Below are 26115 nucleotides of genomic sequence, written 5' to 3'. Positions count from 1 at the left end.
TAGATGCTTCACTTCAGAGTGATGAATGCTTTCAATTTTACCAGAAGTGCTACAAAAAAAAAATCTCAAAAGTAAAATTTTCATTTAGTTGCCAGAGTTTTCTTGTGAGTCACACCGACCTTTTTTCTTTCTCTTCCTTTGTGTTCCTCTCCACAGAAAGCTGACCTTGCAGTTGCTCCACTGGCTATTACCTACGTTCGAGAGAAGGTCATCGACTTTTCCAAGCCCTTTATGACACTTGGAATAAGTATTTTGTACCGCAAACCCAATGGTACAAACCCAGGCGTCTTCTCCTTCCTGAATCCTCTCTCCCCTGATATCTGGATGTATATTCTGCTGGCTTACTTGGGTGTCAGTTGTGTGCTCTTTGTCATAGCCAGGTAACATGCTCACTTTTGTGATTTTTTTGGCAATTGTTACCTCCTTTTTCTAACTAATAATTGTCAAAAGTCACAATCAATTTTACTTCTCTTTTTCCCTTATATCCCATGGGTGCTAAAGAAAAACAAAAAGAACTTTAAGAATTATATGAACTTACTATAATGTATTACAATGCTGCCTTTTTGGGGCCAGAAAGCATGCTGGTTGTGTCAGTAGGCTATAAGTCTTATAGGGATCTTAATCAGACTCTAAAATTAGTCACAATTACACTGATTTGGAATAATTTCTTCCTTTTGAAAATGCCTGTGAACCAAAAGCATCTTTGGCTTACTTGAATTAATAAAATTCTGACATAAGAAAAATAATCAAACCAGTGAATTTTGAAAGGAGACCCTCTTTCTAAGGAGCCAAGGCAAGTTATTTTTAAAACAATCATTCTAAGTATATAAAAATTATCATAGTTTTCTGCACTGAAAGTTGTTTTTCACAGAATAAATACATCACTTCAAAAATTAAATCTTGTCATTGGCATTTGTATATGCTTCCAAGTAGAAAGCCGAATGCCTCAGTAGAAAATGAATAGTTCAAATTATTACGATGGCTTCTAAAATCTCCAAGTCCATGTGGGATTTTTTTCCATTATGTTTCTGGGAGAGGTAGATAGTTACAATAATTTTATGTTTACATTTCTAACGAACTTTTAGCTGATAAGTAATTTCAACATAAGTTAGTTTTCTCTTGCCCTAGTTAAGATTAGTAAAGACATAGACAGTCACATATGTTTTTCGTTCTTTGAGACAATATATTCTATTAGGTAATAAAAAGATTCCAAAATAAGTTAGAATTTTACATATAATTTTTCATGTAGATAAAAGTTTTTATCTTGTAAATTAAACTTATTTCACAGCCCTATGATGAAATTAAATGTGAAAATGTCTTTTACTCAATTATATTTTTATAAATTTCTTGGTAAAATATTATGGAAGATATTTGTCCCTCATTAAACTTATTTTCTATGTGAGAACACCATTATTTTCATCATAGCAAAACAATAAGTTTTGTTCATTGAGTTTTAAAATAAATCAATGAAAGGTGTAGCATATTTTATATAGTTCTATTTTTGATATAGTTATTATATAAAGAATATATATAATATAAATATATTGCTTTCTTGTTTTTACTGAATGTATTCTAAATTTAGACTTGAGGATTTAAGACAAATATTATTTGCCTTTGTCTGAAATATTTGTATTGAATCACATGATCTTATAACATTTGAAACCTAATGGTAATCTGTTAGGATTTCATTTAAAGTTATGAATTTTCCCTCAAAAATGAGACATTCAGAATGTGACATTCAGAAGCTTTTAGCTCAAATGATTTCAGATTCTATAACAATAGACAGATCTGAGGATCATAGTTGGAAGCCAACCCCTGCAGAAAAGTCTTGGTGAGACTCTTAATCTCAAATAAACTAATCAAAAAACAAAAGAAAGAAAGAAAGGAAAGAAAAGACAAAAGAAATAAAAGCAAGCAAGCTTGAAGTAGTTCTGTGGCTTAAGTGGTAGTGTGCTAGCTTTAAGCACAAAGAGGCTCAGGGCCAGCTCCTAGGGTCTGAGTACCAGCTCCAGGACCAGCAAAATAAATAAATAAATAAACAATAAATAAATAAATAAATAGGATCTTTAGACCAATTACATCTTCTTTTTAATATTCTCCAAAAAAGCCATCTTACTTCTATGTATTCAGAAAAATGAATTCAAGGCTTTCAGCTTATTTAACTGAGCAATTAGAAAACTCTTCTTTGAGCTCAATTGAACTGGACAGAAAAATAAATAATGTGAATTGTAGTAAAAACCTTCCCCCATATCTTCAGGTAGAGTTATTCTTTCTTATTTTTTTATTTTTTTATTTTTTGGTCCGGTCGTGGGGCCTGAACTCTGGGCCTGGGCGCTGTCCCTCACCTCTTCAGCTCAAGGCTAGCGTTCTACCACTTGAGCCACAGTGCCACCTCCGGCTTTTTTCTTTTTGCTTATGTGGTGCTGAGGAATCGAACCCAGGGCCTCGAGCATGCAAGGCAAGCACTCTAACACTGAGCCACCTTCTCAGCCTGAGTTATTCTTTCTTAATCAAATAACAAAAAATGTTTCCAGGAAAGACACAAATAAAGCCTAAAGAAAACTTTACTGAGAAAACTATCTAAACATAACCCAAGAAAAGTCTAACAGTAGTTTGTTAGAGCTCTTCAATATGGACATTTATGGTATCCTGAATTTATGTTAGAGATTTTCAATATTCTTAATTTTTCCAAGCCCGGGTTTTTTTTTGTTTGCTTGTTTGTTTTTGTTGTCATTATGTTATGTTTATTTTTGTCAGTCATAGGGCTTTAACTCTGGGACTGGGAACTATCCCTGAGCTTTTCTGCTCAAGGCAACTGCTGTATCACTTGAGCTACAGTGCCACTTCTGGTTTTCTGGTGGCTAATTGGAAATGAGTCTCACAGACTTTCCTAACTGGGTTGGCTTTGAACTGCGATCCTCAGATCTCAGCCTCCTGAGTAGATAGGGCTGCAGGCTTGAGCTACTGGTGGTTGGCTTTTTTTTTTTTTCCTGTGTGTGTGTGTGTGTGTGTGTGTGTGTGTGTGTGTCCATCCTGAGGCTTGAGCTCAGTGTATTAGATACTGTCACTGAGCTTTTTGTGCTTAAGGTAAATGCCTACCACTTCAGCCAAAGCTCTAATTCAGGGTTTTTTAGTGATTAATTGGAGATACAAAGTCTCATGGACTTTCCTGCCAAAGCTGGATTAAACCCTTATCCCCAAAGTTCAGCCTCCTAAGAAAACATGATTGTAGGCCAAGCCACCAGCGCAGGACTATGACCAGATCCTTTGAAGTTAAAATCAAAAACAAGAACTGAAAGATGTCTCTGTTTCTTTAACAGTTTAGAACCACATTAGCTAACACAGACAAATCACACACACACACACACACACACACACACACACACACACACATATACACACACACACACACATATAGCTATAAATCTCACTTTGTATCAAAGTGAAATATTATGTAACTGTGTTATTGTGTCGATTAACTATCATTATATTTTTTCTAGTTTTATTGGTTACCAAATCCACATTTATGCTGGGCACTGGTGGCTAATGCCTGTAATTCTAGCTACTCAGGAGGCTGAGATCTGAGGATCACGGTTCAAAGCCAGCCTGGGCAGGAAGGTCCGTGAGACTCTTATCTCCAATAAACCACCAGAAAACTGGAAGTGGTGCTGTGGCTCAAGTGGTAGAGTGCGTGCCTCGAGCTGAAGAGCTGAGGGACAGTGCCTAAGCCCAGAGTTCAAGCCCCATGGCCGACAAAAAAACAAACAAACGAAACAACCCCCCCCCAAAAAAAAACATATTTATATGTATTTGAATACATAAAGTCAGATGTTGAGTCATTTTCTAGTATCTTGTAACTTTAGAAAGTTGTTAATATATTTGTCTTTAGTTACTAAATTTGAAAATGATCTGATTTCAGCTTCTTATTGAACAATGAGAAAATCAATTCACAAGTACTTTTATATAAGTACTTGGTGGATGAATTAGTAGATATGTTATGAAACACTAATTGTTAGATAACATATGCTAAGTAATAAATATTATTTGATATTGCTGGTGAAGTAATACATAATTAAACATAGTCTTTCACAAATATATTGTTCACTTCCCAATAATGAAATAATCTTGTTTAAAAATACGTTCAACTCTGGGAGAAAACAAAAACAATAAAAATCAGTTTAAAGAAATCTTTGAATAGATTCAGTTTTACTTCTAAAGTGAAATTCCAAACTAGAATATTAGCTTTATTACCCCTCTAAATTAGGTAGAATTTAGGTTATTGATAATAATGATGCAGCATTTTCTCTAGCTGTATATTTTATCTCTATGATAATTACAAAGGAAAAGTAGTTTAACCTAATTTTTTGATGTGCAACTCATTTTCATTGATAATAATTAACACAAAGGTCTACATTAAATACTCCATTAACAAAATTCATTATTTTATGTCATTAGGCTATGTCATTAAGTTTTAGGAAATTATGTGCTTAAGAGTACATACTTAGGTCTTTGGTTTCTAATCTGAAACATAATGAGTGATTTAAATATTGTAAATTTTAATTGTTATTTTTTCTTTTTTGACCACATTTTTGTATTCTTATTGTTATAATTAATCTATGCCATTTTAGCTATTAAGCTTTGTCTTCAATTTGTTTTATATTTACTTTATTCCATCCATCATTCACATAATTAGTCAAATATCCATTAGCCTCTAGTAAGGATGCATTTGGATCCCACAGCATCATAATTTGTTTTCCCATGTATTCACTAACAGATTCAACAAAAATTTTATCTCTCATCTATTCACAATTTATTTAACAATTCTCTACTGGCTACTTAAAATGTGCTAAGAATTGTACCAGATGATAAATGCAAGAAAAGAGATGATTGGATCTACTTATTCATAAAATATCCACTATCAGATATTAATCTGATAGTAAACACAACTAGCTTTGAGTAAAATTATGAGAATATTTTATTGCTATCCTAAGATTTTAATGTATGCACATATTTTAAGCATGTATTCCACAGAATGTTTTAAAAAGTACATATTTCACTAGAGAGAAAAGTTGAACTCTAAAAAAATATTGTGCATACTGTTCTGATTGAAGCTTATTGAATATTGCTCTATCATAGTATTAATAACTTTAATTTTATTAACAATAAAATAGTGATTGTTAGGATTCCTGTATTTAAAAATGCGTTTAAAATGTATAATTTGGGTGATGAACTTTAAAACTTTCTTCTCATTTTTTTCTATAAGTAATACCTCTAAGAATGCTTAAGAAATGCTCTAAGTATATTTTACCAATGTCAAGGAAGAAAATTATCTTGGTATTGTTTTGCATAATAAGGTCTCTTACAAGTAGATTTAATATAACTTATAGCATAATGACAAAATCAGCATGCTTCTGTGAATTAGCTGAGAACTCATTTAAGAGTAAACAGGAGGCTGGGATGCTGCATTCTAGACAAAGAATGAGAGTACAAGTATCCTAAGAGTAGGGCTTGACTGCCAGATGTTTAGAAAGAAGTCTTGTCCATGATGGACTGTCATATAATAATTTTTTTCTCTTTTTCTTTGACCTAGATATAAGATTATTATGATAGCAGTTTTTAGTCATATAAAAGACTGGCTAGGGCACCCACCCGTTATATGTATAGTTTCACCTTGCTTCAAATATTTCCTATATTAAAGAATAGATACTATCAATGTTATCTTTAAAATGAGTTCATTTAAATTCCCCTGGATATTAGAGATTTTTTTTTCTTTCAACTACACACAGCTTTAAGACAACCACAGCTGTTCTGAAATTCAGCATCTAAACCTTGTCCTAGAATTCTTAATAGTTTGGTATACAGACATTAATAACTGAGGACAAAATCTAAAAGATGGGAACAGAGGTATGCACATTTCTCTCCAACAGGATTGATGTGACTTTAGCTTGTCACTAAGCATTTAAGACTATTACACATCTAGTTTTTGATTTATATTTTTAAATACAATACAAATAAAATCTGAGAAAAGAAATAATATTATAGGAAATTTTATATGGAAAATATTATACAAAACTTTAGGCTGCTTAAATAAGCAAAGGAATCTGGTCACACCTAGAAACAAGAGTAAAAACATTTAGAGTATTCACTAACCTGCTTCTCTTCACTGAATTGAAAAACAAAGAATACTCAATGTGTTGAAGATATCACATCAGTTTCCTAAGGGGGAAAAAAGCAAAGAAACATTTTTGTGCCTTGGTGTTGAATTAACTTGCATGACTTTAAAAATAATAGGATATTACCAATTATGCTATTAGATTATGTATTGTGTGGCTGTTAAGAATATGTTCAAGTGTTTATTACTATGAACACCAGAGTGTCTTGACATACATTTTTGTCTCTAACGTGGCCTGTGGTTACAATACAACAAATCTATTACCTTACTAAGAGTTCTACACTTTAAAAATATTCTGCACTTCTCTGAAGCTTAGAAGTAAAAATATACTAAACATAGAAGTTTTGATGGTTTTACTGATGATAGAAAAGCATGCCCAAAGTGCTTGCTTAACAACTTTGATCTTGGCTCCTGACGGCAATAGCTTTTATATTCCTGTCACAATGATGGGTGACATTTCCTGTACACTGAAGGGCAACAATGAATTATTATGCACTTAGGAATGGAGAACTGTTTGGGTGGGATGTTGAGTGTTCAACTAATCTGCTGTCAAAGAGATGGTTGTCACATTAAAATGAAATGCCTATTTTGTTGTGTGCTCATGCCACCAACTTGCCAACCTCTTACTCAGAGAAACACTTGAGAATTTTCCTTTCCATAGGATATATTAGAAATATATTCTGACTTTTATAGGGAAGCCTATTTATTATTTCCCTTCCCATTTAGCCATTTTTTTTCACTAGAATTTACTTGTTTGGGTTTTAAAAAAGTACTGTTCTGGCTGGGCCTCAGCAGATTACACCTGTAATCCTAGCTACTCAGGAGGATAAGATCTGGGGATTGCCATTGAAAGCCAAGTCAGGCAGGAAAATCCATGAGACTTATCTCCAGTTAACAACCTAAAAGCCAATAATGGAGCTGTGGCTCAAGTGGTAGAGTACTAACCTTAAACAAAAAAGCTCAGGAACAGTGCCCGGGGCCTGAGTTCTGAGTTCTGAATACAAAAAAAATATTTTTTTTCACATATATGAAAATGATTACAAATATTCACTATCTATCAAAATGTTTATCTTAAAAAGCTACAAAAACACTAAACACCCTACACACACTATCACACTAGGGAATAAAATATTTTCAGATGTGGTGAAGCTATTTCTACATGGAATGGTTTTTTACTCTCAATTGCTATTTGGTATGCTCATTTTTAAATAATGTACCTCTTGTCATAGTTTCAACATCCTGTTTGTAACTGGTGGTACTAATTTATTCCACAAACACTTAGCTTATGTCATTAGGGGAACCAAATCCACCAACAGCGCAATTGTTGATTTATTTTTAGTTCTGGTGAAAAGATACCTAGATAGCAAGCAGTAGAGATCACAACTGAACTAATCTTATTAGGAAAGAGTAGGAAGCCCAGTATCACTAAGAGGTAAAAGCACATATTTCCACTTCTCTAGTTACTATCATGGGGAATTACAAGAATTAGTTATTTGAGATAACATGTGATTAGGACCAATACAAATTGAGATTACAATTCTCTCATTTTCTATAGCTAATGTTTGTTCACATTTTCTCTTTTGACTAATTATGTTTGAATAATTTTTAAAAGTTTTTGTTCCTCTTTTCCCAGTGCACTTTATTTATTTGGTTCAATTTTTATTTTTAGCTCTGGGAACCCAGGGCCTCCTGGATGCTAGACAAACACTGTACTACTGAGTTTTTGGGATAGTTTCCAAATTACTTGTTCTTGATTGTTAGGGCAAAAATAAATTTGCAAGCACAAGTAGAAATTTTAGAGCCCATTTTTGTTTTAAATCTTATGGCTAAATCAATTACCTTTCTGTCTCTAGTCTATGCCTTATCAGAATTTTGCTTAAAGTCTCCTGGAAGCCAAAGAACTGACCCTCTCTTAGATGTGATTAGGTGTGTATATAATTAATAAATATCGTGACCAAAGAACTTCTGTCAACTATGGTCACTCTGTGACAATTGTTTCCAATTCGAAGTTGCACAGTGTCTCCCTCAGTAAATCACAGAAACAAATTTTAACAATGCATTCTGTTTGGGATTACACTAAGCAATTGAGTAATGCTAAACATTTGAAATTAATACTTGCAGTTTAATGCATACTAGTTGTTACTTTTTTCCTACCAAAATGGCACTTCGTTTTGAGCATATAGCTTGGTAGATTACTTGCTTAGAATACTCAAGACCATCAGTTCAATTTCTTACCACAGAAAAGGATATCACTTCTGTTCATAATGAATTTTTAAGGAATATGTAATCAGGACTCCCACGAAAATGTATACACACACACATGCATGCAACATGCACACTGTCCTCATGAAACACAATTGCCTTTAAATATCTATCTATCGATCGATCAATAGATAGATAGATTTGGTCAGTCGAGGGGCTTAAACTCTGTAAAAATACATTTTTTAGAAATATTTAGATATTAACTTTTCCTGTTTTGGCAGTGGACAGACAATCTCTTCTTCATTTTCTATTGTCTAATTCAGGCTGAGATGTGACTTAACCAAAACTTAAGCTCATAAAGATTTATTTGGTTCTTTCTCTTTTTACTTAATCTATTTTTTGTTTGTTTATTGATGTGAAGAATTTTTTGAGATACACTTTAAAACCCAACAAGATAACAAAAACCACACATGATTATTAGCAAGTGATGCAGGTTTCCTTGTTTCTAGGTAACTTTTCCTAACAGCTGCAGATTACTGTGAAATGCCTATAAGAAACTGTCTCACAGTTAGTCTCTACCAGTTCTCTAAACACAGATGCACTTCTGCTTTTTCTAGTCACTAGTAAAATGTTCACCTGTGACATTTTATCAAGTTTCAGTTCACCTAAAATCTAAAAAGTCTTCATAATTTAATATTAACTTGAAAAAAAATCAATGGCTACCCAAGGCCTCATAATTTTGCTTGACTTTTTCCCTCAAGGCTTTCACTTTTTCTCGTGAGTGACACCTTCACTTCCAGCTTTTTGCTGGAGATAAGAGTCTCTCAGGTTTATCTGCTTGGGGTATACTTCAAAACCACAATCCTCAGTTCTCAGGCTCCTCCATAGCTAAGGATTACAGGTGTGAGACGTAAGTGCCTGGCTCTTTTTTAGGAGTTCTTTGGAAAATATGCTACAATGTCTAGTTAAAAGGCCAAAGCACATTGAAGGAGTAGACTGTTTATTTTATTACTTACAACAATAAGCATGTAATTTTCATTAGCTTAAAAATAAGAAAGTTTAAAATTTAGTAAATCAGTTGCCTTATGATCCTAGTCCCAAGGAATCCTAACTTTCTTTTCCTGAAATTTATTAGCTGTGTTTTGTGAAAAGTGGAACTACATTATGAAGGTTTTTTTTTTTTTTGAGAATTGTGTTACTTAGAATTACTTTATTTCTATTTATCATGTTTGTGAGAGAATTATCAATATTAAATGACAATGTAGAGACAAATTTTAATAGTAACTTATGACTTTATTTCTTCATATTAAGTAAAATAATGCACTCTATCCAAATAATTAATGAGTGGGAAATACAGTGTCATCAACCAGTACAATTTCATTCATTAGAGCATGTCACAACACCTCAATTGCTATAATTTTTTACATTCCATTACATAATTACATCATTCAAGTTAAATTGTTTTCATATCAATCCTGTTGAATAGAGCAAGAGAGAGAGGGAGGGATTTTTGTTAGAGAACATATTATGGATCTCTTCAATGGTAGGGAGAGTTTTTAATATATATGGGTAGAAAGTCCTTGATAACACCTGTTTTGTGTACAAATTAGTAAAACAATACATATTACCCAATTGATATTCAATGTGTAATGTTCTAAATATGTCTATTTAATCCTTGCATAATTAGGGACACTGAAAAAGTGAAATTATTACTTTTAGAAATGTATTGGCTTTACACCTAGTTTTGAAATTTTGTTTGGAAGCACATTAAGTTCATACTTTTAGGAAGTTGCTAATGAAATAATTTTCTACATCTACATTTTAAAATTCTAGTGATTAGATAGTTATATTTCAATTGATGCCTATAGGACTAAAACAGTCTTTCATTTCCAATAGCTCATAACTTAAATAGGAGTAACTATTGTTTTCCACCCTTAGCCTGGATATTCCTTAGTTTACTAATCTTTCTAAAGAAAGATGCATGATCTTAACTTATTTATTTGAAAGCATTTTCTATCTCCTTATACTCCTGCTTTTTACTACACTTGAGATGATAAAAATGAAATGAATAAATTTACAATATATTTTTCTATTAAATTAATGAACTTGATATTTGAAGCAAAGGTGAAATTGTAGGTTTTCAATGTTACTGGCATGATAAACATTATAACCAAAATAGGGCTACAACTGTCATCTAAGTTGGTTCAGAATATGCACCTGAATATTATCTTAACATAATAAAACTAGGTAAGTGTTTCCCTGCTTCCCTTACTTTATTGATATTGAGAATGGGGGTGTTGGGAGATGTCTATCAATATAAATTTAATAAGTAACTAGACTGGAGAGATGTTTTGGAAGCTTGTATTTCTAAAGTGATTTTTTCAAAAAAAGTAAAACATAGTTAAAAAAAATTCCTGTAGATCGAGATCCAAAAGAGAAGTGCATGCTCATTGAAACATATACTTCTTGAAAAATATACTTATTTCTATTTCAATTTTTAGTGAGGTGGGAAACAATGGCTCACACCTGTAATCCTAGTTACTCAGGAGGCTGAGATCTGAGGATCATTTTTCAAAGCCAGCCCTGGTAGTCAAGTCTGTGAGACTCTCATCTCCAATAAACCACTCAGAAAAATCTGGGAGTAGGATTGTGGCTCAAGTGGTAGAGCACTAGCCTTGAGCAGAAGCTCAATGACAGTGCCCAGGCCCTGAGTTTAAGCCCCAGGAATGGCAGAAAGAAAAAGAAAGAAAGAAAGAAAGAAGGAAAGAAAGAAGGAAAGAAAGAAAGAAAGAAAGAAAGAAAGAAAGAAAGAAAGAAAGAAAGAAAGAAAGAAATAGAGAGAAGAAAGAAAGAAAGAAAGAAAGAGAAGAAAGAAAGGAAAAGAAAGATATTACAAAGATGTTTCAAATTTTCTATTTGTCAAGAATTTTTGATGGTTCTTAATATGGATAGTTTAGTTCTAAATGAAATGATTTCCAAATATGCCATAATTGTATTAGGGACTAAACCATTATACAGAATATACATGTAGTTTTAAAATATTTTACTGATTTGTTTTATGCCACCTTGTGTATTTTCAAGACATTTCCAGTCCAAAAAATAGGAAGTGTATCAATTACTAAGTGTAGTGAATGTGTTCTTACAAAAGTTTTTATAATTAAAACTTTTAGTTAGCCAAAGAATAAAAACTTAAGTGCCTTGCATGTTTGTAGTTGATGACATTTGATAATTTTGTATAAGCCAGCCAATCACATTTTAACTAAATAATTTAAATCAATTCACCAAGTGATGATAAAAATATTTAATGTTACTTTTCCAATGCTAGATTCACATTCTTGTTGATAACATCTTTTGCTCTGGGTGTCCATTTTATTTTTATTTTTTTAAAGAGACATAGTCTGTTTCATTTTTCAGTATTAGATACCACATGACCAGCTGACTGATCGGCAGTCTGCCTTGAGCCTTTTAATTCTGGACTGACTGATTTTAAAATCCTTAGCAAGGGTATTGCAAGATAACCATTTAATTCCAATCTGTAAGTCTAAGAGAGAAATTTTGAAATGTGAATGGTGCTGATACTTACTGCAGCATATCTATTTTTTAATGTTTGGTACTCCATTTGCAAACAAATAGCTAGCTGATAAGGAACAAATTTATAGAACAAGTTTATTTTCACCATGATATATGATCCACTTTCCTTAATATTCTCAATTTAAAGCCACTCTTAATGTAATTCAGTGAAGCAATTGGGTATTGTAAAAAGCAGATTACTCAAATAATGGGAGTATATTGAATTCAGTGTATAATTTTTGGGAAGATTTTTAGTTTTGAGAATAGAATTATCTTTTTCCTTTCTTTTCTAGAATTTTATCACCAATAGTATATTTATTTTTCTCCACATAGCTTGTCTGATCAATGATTATAATAAAGATATTTAAATCCTCTAATAATAAGTACAATTTGAGTAAAATAAGTAAATAAGTTTTATTCTGCCCTCATGACTCAGATTTTCTTTAAAATAATACTTAGAATAGGAATCTGCATATTGATGAAGTTTAGTTTAATTTTATTTAAAGTTTGAATATGAATCAGCAGGAAGGTCTAAACTTTAAAGATATTCACTTTTATTGCTTTTAGTTATTTATTCACAATTTAATTTTTTTCAAAATATGAAAATGGAGATAATCACCATTACCATTTCATTAACTTCTTCTAATCCATTGAGATATACTTAATAATATGTTCAACAGCATATTATTACACTTCATGTAAATAATTCTTGCATGTTATACTGTAATTCTGGTAACTTTTTAGGTGATCAATTCCAATTAAACCATATCCAGGTTAATTTGCTTAAATTTAGCACAATGTTATATATTGTTCCATGATATAATTGTAATCATTTATCTATGGGATTGAAAGAAGCTTTGGTTTATACATTTGCCAGTTTTCAGGGTCATTTGAATGTTCTAACTTGTATCAAGCTATGAGAGAAAGTTTTCTCAATTCAGAGTTAGAAATATAGTTGGAAGACTGATTCTCAAAAGGCAATATGAAGAGGTTTTTTAAATCATACCTCTTATGTCCTTTCCTCTCGTCTTTCTTTTCTCATGCTCTCTTTTTTTTCTCTCCTTCTTTCCTTTTCTTCCTGCCCTTCTTTACTTTTTCCCTTCTCTTATCTCTTATCTCTCTATCATGGATACATATTATCTGTCTCTTTATCTATTACATATCTACCTGTCATCCATCTATTTATATATATATATATATATATATATATATATATGTGTGTGTATATAGTATCTATATCATCTGTCTGTCTATCTGTCTGTCTGTCTTTCTGTCTGTCTGTCTGTCATATATTTAAGGGAAAGGAGAGTAACACTTTCCAGCCCAGGCAGGAAAGGCCGTGAAACTATTATCTCCAATTAACTACCAGAAAACCAGAAGTGGTGATGTGGCTCAAGTGCTAGCCTTGAGCTGAAGAGCTGAGGGACAGTGCCCAGGCACAGAGTTCAAGCCCCATGATGGACAAAAAAGAAAAGAAAAAGAAAAAACAAATATAGGTCAGGACTAGGCAAAAAAGGATTTGCAATTCAAAAGGGGCATGCCAACTTATGTGTACCACAAATCTTCATAGATGTCATTTCTTTCTATGATGCCTCCATAATGCTTATACAATATAAATGATTCAGCATACATTACAACATATTACAAGACAGACTATTTCTAGGTTGGAAAAGAACTCAGTAGTCACAGATCATCAGAAGGACAAGAGTACAAATAATAAATGAAAAGCTCTACAAATAAAAAAAGACAACTGAATTTGTTTAACTGAACTTTCCCCCAATGCTTTTGGCCAGTGAGTTTCCTATTAACCTGTTATTTTGCTATTCCAGTCGCTTCACAACCACGCAATCTACTGATATCATGGTGTGGAGTATTGTATTTGTGTGTAAATTCATTTAAAATTTGCATCTTCAGTGTACACACTCACTATAGGTTAAATCAGCTGTAACAAGAGTGAACAGGCATCTGTGCTCATGGAGTTACTACCACAGCTCATTTGCCAATGTGAAAAGATTCACAGTATTCTACCACATCTATTGTATGAAGTTACACCCTTCAATGTTTTATATTAAACTCTCCTCAGATTATAATTGTTGTTATTTATAATATTTCCTTTCTAGGAATATGTTAAATTCACTCATTAAATTAAAAAATTGATTTTCATTTGAAATCTCCAATTTTAGGACAATCTGTTTAGAACTTGATTTTTAAATCAAGTTATTTTTTATTATGCTAGCTGAAAGGCTCACTGAGGAAAGAAAGAGTTTCCTACATGCAATAATACTTTTAAAAACACATTGAAAAGTGAGTGTGGGGGAGAATCAGGGAATACATGTTTTATTTTTATCAATTATGATCTGAAAGCAAGCCTTTGACAAATCCAATTTTATTAACGATATTACTTCATGCATTATAATATATCATATATTTACCTTATATATTAAAATACTTTGTATTTATTATAATAAAAATATGGTACTGGGTATCGTAAAGTTATGGTTATTGGGATTTGAACTCAGAGCCTTATACTTATTAAATAAATGTTCCACCACTTGAGCCATGGTTCCAGTCCTTTGCTTTTAGTTTTCAGATAAGAGTCTCTTTCAAAAGCTTTAGGCATCAGAATGTGGCTTAGTGGTAGAGTGCTAGCCTAGCAAGCAGGAAGGCTTGTGTTTGATTCCTCAGTACCACATACACACAAAAAACAGGACATGTTACTGTGCCTCAGGTTGTGGAATGCTAAAAAGAAAAAGAAGCTCAGGGACAGTGCCCAGGCCATGAGTTCAAGTCCCAGGATTGGCAAAAAATAAAAATAATAAAAAATAAAGCTATAGGGGAGGTAAGGAATAATAGGAGAAAGACAAAGAAGGGGGTAACAATGCTGGATGACAAATGTATTCATTACCTTACTCATGTAATTTAGTTCCTCTGTAATAGCATCTTTACAATAAAATAAAATTTAAAAAAAGTTTTAGGCAATGATAGCTTTAAGGATAAGTATTCTGCATAATATAGCAAGTAAAGATACTACAAAGTAAAGCAAGTAAAGGTAGTAAAAAAAGGTAAAAAAGTAAAAAAGGTAGTATTTTGAACTGAAATATAAGGTAGCCAGACATTTTGTGGTATAAAACAATAAAGATAAATATCTCAAAAACCTAGTCTTTTGAGAAAGAAACTGAAAGTGTTTTTTTTTTCATTTCTAGTCTAGGACATCTGTTTGAAGGGCACTGAAAGTATTTCTAACATGCTATTCAATTCTTTGGCATATTATCATAAAGTTATATTTTATGTTCGAATATATGTATGTGTTTTTTTATTTAAATTGTTTTTTTGTTACTGTTTTAAGTAGTTGTGCAAAGGAGTTATCATTCAACAAAGCAGTGATCAATGTGATCACTATTATCATTCTTACCCATCCCTCCCAACCCATCCCTTCCCTCACTTTCATAATTTGGTAAGATATAGATTGAATTTGTTTCTTCATTTTCTTCCTTATTTTCTCTTTATTTGTCTTCTTCCTTCTCCTTGACCCTATCCTACCCCTAAAGTACTAGTTTTCTGGTGTGTATTTTGTTGAACTGTGATTTGCCTTTTAAGGAATTATATCATATGAGTTCTCCTCTAAATCTACTGTAATTCAATAATATATTTTGTCCATTTGTATACCTCCCAAGGTATTTCCTTATGTATCTATAAACCAATTCCAGCTTCTACATGTGGGAGAAAGAATGCAACTTTTTTTTGTCTTTGGGCCTGATTTACTTCACTTTTACATAATATTCTCCAGGTCCTTCAATTTCTTTGCAAATGATACAATATCATTTTTTCCTAATGGATGAGTAAAATTCCATTGGAGAAATGCTCAACATATTTAATCATAAAAGAAATTCAAATCAAAACTACAATGAGATTTCACCTTACCCCAGTTATAATCAAAAATCAAGAATACAAATCATAATCAAGAATACAAATAATGACATGGTGGTATAGATGTGGGTAAAAGGGAGCCCTAATATATTGTTGGCATGAATGTAAACATGTCTAGTCGTATTGGAAAGCAGTAGTGAAGTTCTACCCAAAAGTTTACATTTTAAAGCCACTAGCACCACTATGTTCATTACAGCACTATTCATTACCACATAATAGAATTAGCTCAGATGCCCCTCTGGGAGTAAAAGCATTTACTCCTAAAATTTTAAGTATTCATTCTAAGAAGTGTGAAAAAATACAAATCTAAGGTATATATAATCTAAATAGAAGATCTTATATTTAGTCTTGCAAAGAAAAAATGTGCATAGGAAAGTACTAAGTACTAGCAAATTAGTCTATCCAGAGGCTGCAGGCTAAAAGTCACAGTCTCCAAAAGGGAACAAATCTGTGCAGTAGGCTCACAAAGAAGGCTGAAAATGCATTGCTGGCATTTCAGTACCAAGCACTGCCTACAATAGCTGTGATTCTATTCACGTTTGTCTATATCTAAACATTAGATAAAGATAATAGTGATTTTTATTTGTAATTTCAGCTGTTACTTACTTGTTACCTGCTGATACTTTGGTTCACAAGCCTAGGAAATATTAGTCTACACTAGGATGCAGTAGCCTAACAAACAATTATTTAAATTATGATTTTCCTAATTTATTATTTAAAAAAACAAGAATTTCTAAAATTTATTATTATTATTATTATTACTATTTGTCATTCGTGGGGCTTGAACTCTGGACCTGGGCACTGTCCCTCAACTCTTCAGCTCAAGGCTAGCGCTCTACCACTTGAGCCACAGAGCCACTTCTGGTTTTTTATTTCCTGCTTATGTGGTGCTGAGGAATCGAACCCAGGGCCTCATGCATGAAAGGCAAGCATTCTACCACTGAGACATCTTCCCAGCCCCAAGAATTTGTTGCATAGCTATCCGGAGAGAAACAAAAGCATGACACATCAAGAGCAGAACCAAATGACAAAACTCTTGATAAGAATGTGAAAAGAATGCAATGACTTTTAATATAAAGGCAATGGAGCTGCTGGGTACAGTTCTTAAGATAATCTGGATGATTTGAAAGCCAAAGTATAAATAAATATATAAAAATGTTACAGAACAGAAATATTCTACATAACAGTAAAATGAGATGTTGAGATTCCACTACTTACTAATATAAAGTTATAAGTTCTATTAGAACTCTCATACAGGCAGATTTGATTTCAGGAATGACAAGAATGGTATATAAATATTTTAGGTGCATTATGACTTTTATACTGAATTATATAACTAGTAAAAAGAGCAAATTCTATTTCAAATAAAGTAATATATAAAATTCCAGGTCCCTATTTGATACTAAAATGTTTAACATATACTCAGGAGAAACTTATGACATAAATAAAGCAAAATAATCCATACTTACTTTTAGTCAGAGAAATGAAACCAAGATACCAGCATTGGGCAACATCCCACATATAACAGGAACTTTAGATTTATCCAACCAAACGCGGGCCTTCAGTGGACTTTACCTTTCACAATTAGAAGCAAAGTTCAAGGTTTAAAATCTTGAACCTGTAGGATTTTATCACACATAGTTAACAATGTGCTTAGCAACTCTCAGAGGAAATCTGCTTCCTGGCAATATTTAATTACATCTTAGGATTTAGTTCATTCATTGGTTTTAGCTTATTAGCTTTTAATTTTTTCTTTCTTTAGAAGCCCTTTAAAATAATTTAACCTTTAAGAGAGCATAAATTTTGAGTTCCATAAACTATACAGTGTAACACAGAATACTTCATTTTAGTTTATTTATTGTTTTAGGAAAATAAATAGATTCTAATATGATCTTTCCTTTCCTTATATTGAGAGTTTTAGTGAAATTGTTACAGTTTCAGCCTGTTTTATTAGGTGCAGTTTAATTAAATTTTATGCTTGACATCCTTTAAACTTACAAGCAATTAATTATAACAAATGGATTTGTTTAGATATTTGAATTGGATATTTGAAATATTTTATGCAATTAAGTATTTGTAGCAGTGCCCTTCCCCCTCTCTCATTTGCTTCTGACCAGTAGAAGCCTTCATTCCCAAGAATGTTGAATCTGACCTTTAAACCAATTCAAATGATGGTTTCATCCAAACTCTTCACAAAGCATTCTTTGTTTTCATGGTGGGAATTATAAGAGAATAAATAAAAATAGGGAACAAAATGATCAATTTTCAAGGGAAGAAAATTTCAGTGCCTTGCTTTATTATATAAATGACACAAAAAAGAGGGAGAAAATGACATCATAGATAAGATTACATGTAGTGATGCATTCTATTCATAACTATTAATTTTATAATTCCCAGGGCTTCTAATTGACTTATACAATCACTTTAACCCCTTCAGACAATGCCAGGAAGTATAGCTCAAACTAGGTTTTTGAAAATTTTATTATTATTATTACTAATTATCATTACTATTTGTATTGTTATTACAATTTCAATAGGCTCTCTAACTGCAGGTTCAGCTCTTAGCACTTAGCATTGCCAAGGATGCGAAGGCAGTTCTTCATCCCTGTCAGTTCCCAATATTTACGTGCTCCTCTTTAATTCATGCTCAAGGATCATGTTATCAACAATGATTAGCAATGGTGGGAAAGCTGTGCTTGAAAGAGCTGAATAATGACTATGGCTCCTTTCTCTCCCTTCACTTTAAGAAGCAATGCTTTCATTCCCTGCCAAGATCCCACTAACAGGGGTGGGTACTATTGTTCCTACTCCTGCATTTCAGAAGAGATTTGTTGTTTCTTGGAATGTCCATTCACCACATCTAATTTCTTGTTTCTTTTTTTGGTATGCTAGAAAATATCTTTCACCCACTTTTTTCATCCTGTTTGCACAGAAGTCATCAATCCAACAGTTGTGTGAAGTTCTTAACATTATTTGTGTACTGGAAGTACTGGAAGAAATACATCTATTATGTAAAGTTTTTAAACCAGCCATATTGTAGAACTACCCAAGCATTTTTTTGAGGAAATTCAAACTTAATAAAAATGCTTATGTTTAACTCTATATTTTTGTAGGCATTTTTGTTTATTGTGTAAAGAAAGATTTTAACTAGGTAAAAATGTAGAAGTGGTGTGATTCTGAGTATATTTTATTATACAAGGCAATAGTACTTATTCCACTCATAGTGTAGGAAGTAATTATGTTCAGGAAGGAGATTACATAAATGTGGCAACTAGACAGACAGGGAGTACAAGGAATGAAGACAAATACTGCTTTTGCTAAGTGTTAAATATTGACTAGCTGTCGAGATGCACACACTCTACTTGCTTGATAAAATGGAAATGAAGAACAGATACATTTTTATAATAATTGTACAAACTACAATGCTTCTGTATAACAACTAAGAAATTTCTGTGCATTGTTTTTTAAAAAGCAATATTATGATTATACTCATTTTCTAAGAAAGTAACCATTTTCTGAATCCTCTACATCCACTGACACCATGTATTCTTAATTTCACTGAAAAAAGTACGTTGTGTGAAAAAAAAGATTGTATTTTTCTATATATAACAGGTACATATATAACACTACTACTGAAAACTTCTTCTGTGCTCAGTATTTTTCTCAGTCTGGACAAAGTATAAAATAAAATGACATATTTCCTCACTTAAAAAGTCTGTTATCCCAAAAAAAAATTAAGTAAATTAGGCTTTAAACATGAAGAAAATGATGTTTAGTGGATGTAATGGAGATAAAATTTCAAAAGAAGGATATAGCATTTGCTCTTCTGCTAAAGGGTTTATCATTCAACAGGTAAAGTTAACTTTAATATATAAGTAGGGTATGAATTAATTACCTGTAATGGAAGAGTATGTCTACCATTGTGGGTAAAGAAACAGCCAATCTGTATTCTACTTCAGGTGTTGGTATAAATATCATATGTGAGGTTTATTGCTTTGTTTAAATAAATTATAATATACTGTTAGGGTTTCATAGAGACCATGATGTCTGACAGCTTACTTAAGTCTTGAATATTAGGCAGAAGAGGTTAGAACTGAATGGAAAGGAATAGTGAGTTATTGCTGAGTATTGATCAAAGATCACTAAAGAAGACTAAAGTTTGAGAAGCCTTGCCTAATAGTGTAGACAGAGAGGTGTGGATAAGAGAATCAAAAACTTCTTGATGAAGGCTGGATGAACACTCTATTGACATTACAGTTTTGGGATATGGGAGTATTTAGAAATGTACAGTATCATGGTTAATGTATAGTGTTCAAGGTTAATATATAGCCGCAGTGTTTAAAATGGGATCCTGACCTGAGCATAAATGACCCTTAATTCTGAAGCCTGGTGATGTGTTTAATTGGATCAAATCTACTTACATCAAATTGTATTTCTTTTATAGAAAATTGTCTTCCTAGGTTGTTAACTTGTGCTTTATTGTTCATATAATCGTATTTCCTGTTTTGTGCCTTCCATTCTTTCCTAACCATAGGTTAACTCCATCCAACCTGAAAACATCACCATATCATTTTACATTATCTAGTCTTTTACATCTGAGCATACAAAGCACAACCTTAACTATTACCCTGCTCATTATTACCCTGCTCATTAATGATTTGGAACACCTAGAGTTAATTGTATCGAGGGGTTATTTTTCTCAGAATTGTCTACAATTGCAACTTATTATTATCACTATTATTGTTACTGCTAATTAATTTTTTTGGAAAGCTGAGAGTCAAACCCAGGGCTTTCCATATGCTAGGCAAGTATCTACTGTTGAATTACATATACAATTAAAAATCTTAAAATACGTAAGATATGCCCTATTAAAAAATTATATATGATAATTTTTGTCTTATATTCCAATGCATGGAGAACTACTTGGTGTATGTATGTGTGTGTATTTGTGTCTGTGTGTCTGTGTGTGTGCGTGCCTGTGTGTGTGTGTGTGTGTGTGTGTGTGTGTGTGTGTGTGTGTGTTGGCCATGTAACTTGAACTCAGTCTCTGGACGCTGTTCATGAGCTTTTCTACTTAAGGCCAATACTCTACTACTACAATTACAGTTTTCTAGTGGTTAATTGGAGATAAGAATCTCATGGACTTTCCTGCTGGGGCTTCTGATGAACATCTATTATTGGATTTGAGCCTCCTGAAAAGTTAGGATTATGGGTGTGAGCCAATTGTGGCTCAGCTAAAACTACATTTTAGAGTGTAAAATTTTAAAGTACTGAGAGGGAATATTTTTGTATATATTTTTGTCATATATAACAATATATGATATCATATATGTGTATATATATTAGGTCCGGTCGTGAGGCCTGAACTCTGAGCCTGGGCGCTGTCCCTCAGCTCTTCAGTTCAAGGTTAGTGCTCTACCACTTGAGCCACAGCACCACTTCCGGCTTTTTTCTTTTTGCTTATGTGGGGCTGAGGAATCAAACCCAGGGCCTCATGCATGCAAGGCAAGTGCTCTACCACTGAGCCACCTTCCCAGCCCCAAATATCATATATTATAATATTATATTATCATCTATATTATATTTGACAATATAATATATATTGAATATATGATATATAATAGCTGGTATTGAATATCAGGCATTTTTTTCTGCAAGGAGGTCATTTATGTCTACTTAAGCTGTAAAAACTATTGAGTATTAATCATAATAAATTCTGAATAGTAACTGTTTAGAATTAATTTAAAAAATAAAGAAAATTGATCAAGCACACAAAACATGGGTGAAATTCTACTTGCCAATTAGGAGCAAATCATCCCTAGAACAATTTCTCATAATCATTTGGTATGTTAGTGGGATAGGCTACTGAAAAGACACAATTATTTGAGTTATAACAAGATAGAACAACACTTAAAAATGATTTCAATATTTTGGGTTTCTCATGACATTATCAAAGAAAATAGCACAGATTAAACGAGCTCAGCAAAGATAATTTTTCAGAAGTTTTCTCATGGTCAAACCCTGTCTTCCATAGGGATATTAGAAAGATAACTAACACTGTGTATGACTTGGTGCATTTTCTAAAGTTTTGTCACCTTGCATTTGATAATTATTTGATATAAGACATTTTAGACTTTTTACAATTTATTTTCTGAGAGAAAATCAATTATAAACATATAGATTTGAAACAGAATCTACCCTGGAAAATTTTTCCTCCCTTCTTTCAAGACATTGAGCTTGATTCCCTTAACTTATTTTTACAAATATTTCAGTGATAATTCACTGAAATTTCTGAGGCTTCTGCCCCTTTCAGCATTTCTTCATGGATTCAAAGAGATCACTTGTTTTCTTAAAGTGTAAAAGAAGAACTGCTCTATTCAATATGCTCCACATTTAAAACATGGCTGGCAATGGTAAGAAATAAAGAAATGATAATACTGTAGGAATCATTTAGCCTTTGGATGAATTTGAACATCCTTGAAGGATTTCAAATTTATGGATGATGTATAAGTTGATGGTAGTATTTAAACTGTTCAGTATTAGGGTTTTGGTGTGATGACTAATAAAAAGTCATTTGTTATATTTTTAATAGAAATTAGCACTTAATTCACTTAATACATATATGACCTATCTTGGGATAAAATAAAGTTTTTGTAATCTGATAATGTGTGTGTTATGGTGAAGATGTTTATAAGTATCTCAGTATTAATAAGTTTGCTCTCAGAAGTTCAGGATATTAATATACTAAAAGATAGGAAAGAAAGAATATTGTGTTCTGAGTAAATACTGAGAAATCCTTTATATATTAGAGGGCAGGAAAACTAGAAATTATTATACCCCTATCCATAGGGAATGCATTCATCATATGAATAGCCTTTTGTTTTTCTATGAAAGTTGATAAAATATTGACTTGCTAAGATGGATTACAGTAAGAGACTAAATTGTTGCTTACCAGAAGCCTCCACGATTGACCTGGACTTCACCATTTGTGGACTCCTGGCAAGGTTATTATTCTATTCAAAATCACCTAATAATCCTAAGAGCGGTGATGTTCTTAGGTCATTTGTTATCATACAAAATGAGATAACATAGCCGGATGTTGAATAATCATTAAGTATGACACAGACTTAAGGTAATAATTTCATGTCTTATTTTTATAGTTTATTATTTAAGCTAACTTTATCTGGAGAGCCCAAAGCTCTCCTTTTCACATCTTGTTTTAAGCTCTCCTGCAGTTGAAAGCATGCTTGCGTTTCAAAGGGAGAAGCTCTTGTTTAATGTCTGTTTCCACCTTATCAGAACAGATTAGTTTCAACAGGTCACACAGAAGAATATGTTCAAATTGTTCACACCCTGGCAAGCCTGCAAAGAGCTCTTTTCCTATTTTTATTTGATTTTAATCTGCCTTACTACCTAGTATGACTGCTCTTATAGTTGGTCCTCTCCATAGCATTCCTGGGTTAAACTCACTAACAGGAACACTGCACCCTAAAAACAAAGTTACCCTGTCAGGATCTAGATTCAGTTCCTAAAATGCAGTGTCAGTTGTGTCTATTTTCATTTACGATGGAAGTAGCTATGAAATTCACTCTCATTCTCTGAAGCATAAGTAAAAGATGCAAATATTTTCATGACTATCAATCAGCCTTGCTCATCTGTTTATGAAAACATGTGGCAATAATGATTGATTTTAAATACTAAGACTATAAAAATGGTTTCTAGTCATGTGAAGAGTTCTAATCTAGACTGTTTTATCTTTTTTTAATCTTTTTATATGTAGAAGTTAACCTGGATCTTGTTTCTCCACCCAAAATCATGTCACTTGGTTTATTAAAAATTGGATGAAATAAGTTATCATTTTTTTCTTTCTCATAAGAAATCTGCAGAGCCGGGCGCTGGTGGCTCACGCCTGTAATCCTAGCTACTCAGGAGGCTGAGATCTGAGGATCGCAGTTCAAAGCCAGCCCAGGCAGGAATGTCTGTGAGACTCTTATCTCCAATAAACCATTAGAAAACTGGAAGTGGCGCTGTGGCTCAAGTGGTAGAGTGCTCACCTTGAGCTGAAGAGAACAGGGACAGTGCCCAGTCCCAGAGTTCAAGCCTCATGACCAACCCCCCCCCCCCCAAAAAAAAAGAAATCTACAGTATTTTTTAGTAATTACCTCTATCCTTCTGTAACAAGCAATCAAAGTAAGATTGTTTGCACAAATAAAAGAAGTAATAGTTGAAAATTTTACATCACATTTTGAACTTTTAAATTACTTAGAAAAGTATCAAAAGACTGATGATCTTCAAATACTCTTTACTTATATGATTATGAAATGCTGAAGAAAACCACAGCCAATCTATTAAGTTGCAAGTAATGTTAAGAGGGTTTGTATTTCTCATTAGAAACACTAGATTGTTTTATTTTTAAATTCATTTTATAAATGGTTATGTCTAATTTCTTTTAGATGGATTCTTTTGGAAAGTTAATCATTTTCCTGTTCCAATGCATAAAAAATTTAATCCAATGGATAAAATGAGATGGGAAACTTCTGTATCAAAAACAAAGTAATTAAGCAGAATAAGGTCAAGATAAAAAAAAAAAACAAAAGAAAATCATAGTTTCAATGAGTAAAATTTCAAACAAGATTTCCTTCTGATTTGTTAAAATTCAGGTAAAGTTTAGGTTTTTGTGTAATAACAGTGAAGTAATCAGGTCATAATGAAATTAAATTTTGAAATATAAGTAAAATATTGGAGAGAAAGGGGATAGTGGGAATAAAAATGTCTAACCTTAGAGGAAAAGGGTAATTTAGCTTAGAAACCAAGACTGGAAGATGAGCTGTCCCAGTGCATGAAAGAGAGAGCATTCCATAGCTGCTTACTGGCAAGGCCAGTAAGCAAAAATGGTTCAATGTTGGAACACTGATTGAAAATCATACTCAATAACCTGGGGGAAGGGGCAAATTGCCAATGAGAGAAGAGCAATAAGTCAAAGGGAGACAGAGGCAAAGCTTCCTGATTATTACCAGGAAGAAAAAACTGAATATTCAAGGTAGATTTTGTAGTTTAGATTTCTACTTTTGAGAGCCTTTGTCCACTAGGTCTCTATAGTTTAAAGTTAATACATTTTCAGGAGTAGGAAAATAATATTTTAATTATACAAAAATTAAAACGAAGGAACTCACGTCATGTAGTTGAGAGCTACAGATCTGCAATTGAGATGCTAATCACATAATCTAACTAGTAGATTGCACTATTCCTCATGAACTATGACATTTTAAATTATTTACTGGCAATATTTTTAAAGAAAATATGTGGGTATAAATCCCATTGGGTGTGGGTGGCCAAAGTCTGTAATTCTAATTAATCAGGAGGCTCAAATATGACGATCAAAATTAAAAATCACCAATGCAGAAAAATCCCAGAGACTCCAGCTCCAATTAGACCGTGAGACTGGAGGTATATCTCAAATGATAGAGTGACAGCAATGGGTGAAAAACTCAAGAGGACAAGGCCCCAATTGTTCAAAATTCTGAGTTCAAGCCCAGTACAACACACAAAACTTAAATAAATAAATAGATACACACGTGTATATACATATACACATGTATACATATATATGCATACATATATACATGTGTATATGTGTGCTTCATAAAAGAATGGCTTTAAAATTACATTCATATGTATACATATATATCACCAAATAATGTACAACATTCTGATGCTTAGAAATACTATATAAACTATCCTTACTAGTATAAAAGGCAATTTAAATAAAAACATCTATGTCTATGAACAAAGCTAATCCAATTGTACTCAGACATACTAAATCAGAGCATAATGTTTTTATTACTTTGTGTGTGTTGTGCCAGTTTAACCCTTCATTTGTTAAGCATAGATTATCAAAACAAGTGTGTTGTAAAACTGCATTAGAAAAAAAATGATTGTTTGAGCTACTGAATTTTAAAAGGTCAGAAAGATGATTTTGAAGAAAATTGGCCTCTCTGAAGTGATAGATATTCACATAACCTTTACTGATGGCAAGATTAAAAATATACTTTCATAGAAGGCACATATAGTAATTTTTTTAATAGAAGAGTGGCTTTAAATTTGAGATTTGGGGAAAATATTTTTAGTTTATTAATTACACTCTACTTAATTATGGGGATGATGTATTTGAATAGTTATAGTACTTGACAAATAAGTCTAGGTTTTAATTAGCATAAATTAATTTCTATGTGAAGTTGACAATT

At 32.4% G+C, this 26115-nt stretch overlaps 1 protein-coding gene across 2 annotated transcripts in view; it reads left to right on the top strand.

Moving 5' to 3' along the window:
- Positions 1-26115, top strand: part of Grik2 (glutamate ionotropic receptor kainate type subunit 2) — a 564289-nt gene that overhangs the window by 427140 nt on the left and 111034 nt on the right. For both annotated transcript variants that reach the window (XM_042679550.1, XM_042679551.1), the window contains exon 11: positions 157-380. In XM_042679550.1, coding sequence (XP_042535484.1) covers positions 157-380 — 224 coding nt within the window. The remainder of the gene's footprint in view (positions 1-156; positions 381-26115) is intronic.

Source organism: Dipodomys spectabilis, unplaced genomic scaffold (genome assembly GCF_019054845.1).
Source record: "Dipodomys spectabilis isolate Male_0828 unplaced genomic scaffold, ASM1905484v1 ptg000053l, whole genome shotgun sequence".
NCBI classification, from domain to species: Eukaryota; Metazoa; Chordata; class Mammalia; order Rodentia; family Heteromyidae; genus Dipodomys; species Dipodomys spectabilis.
This window is presented reverse-complemented; position numbering and strand designations above follow the sequence as displayed.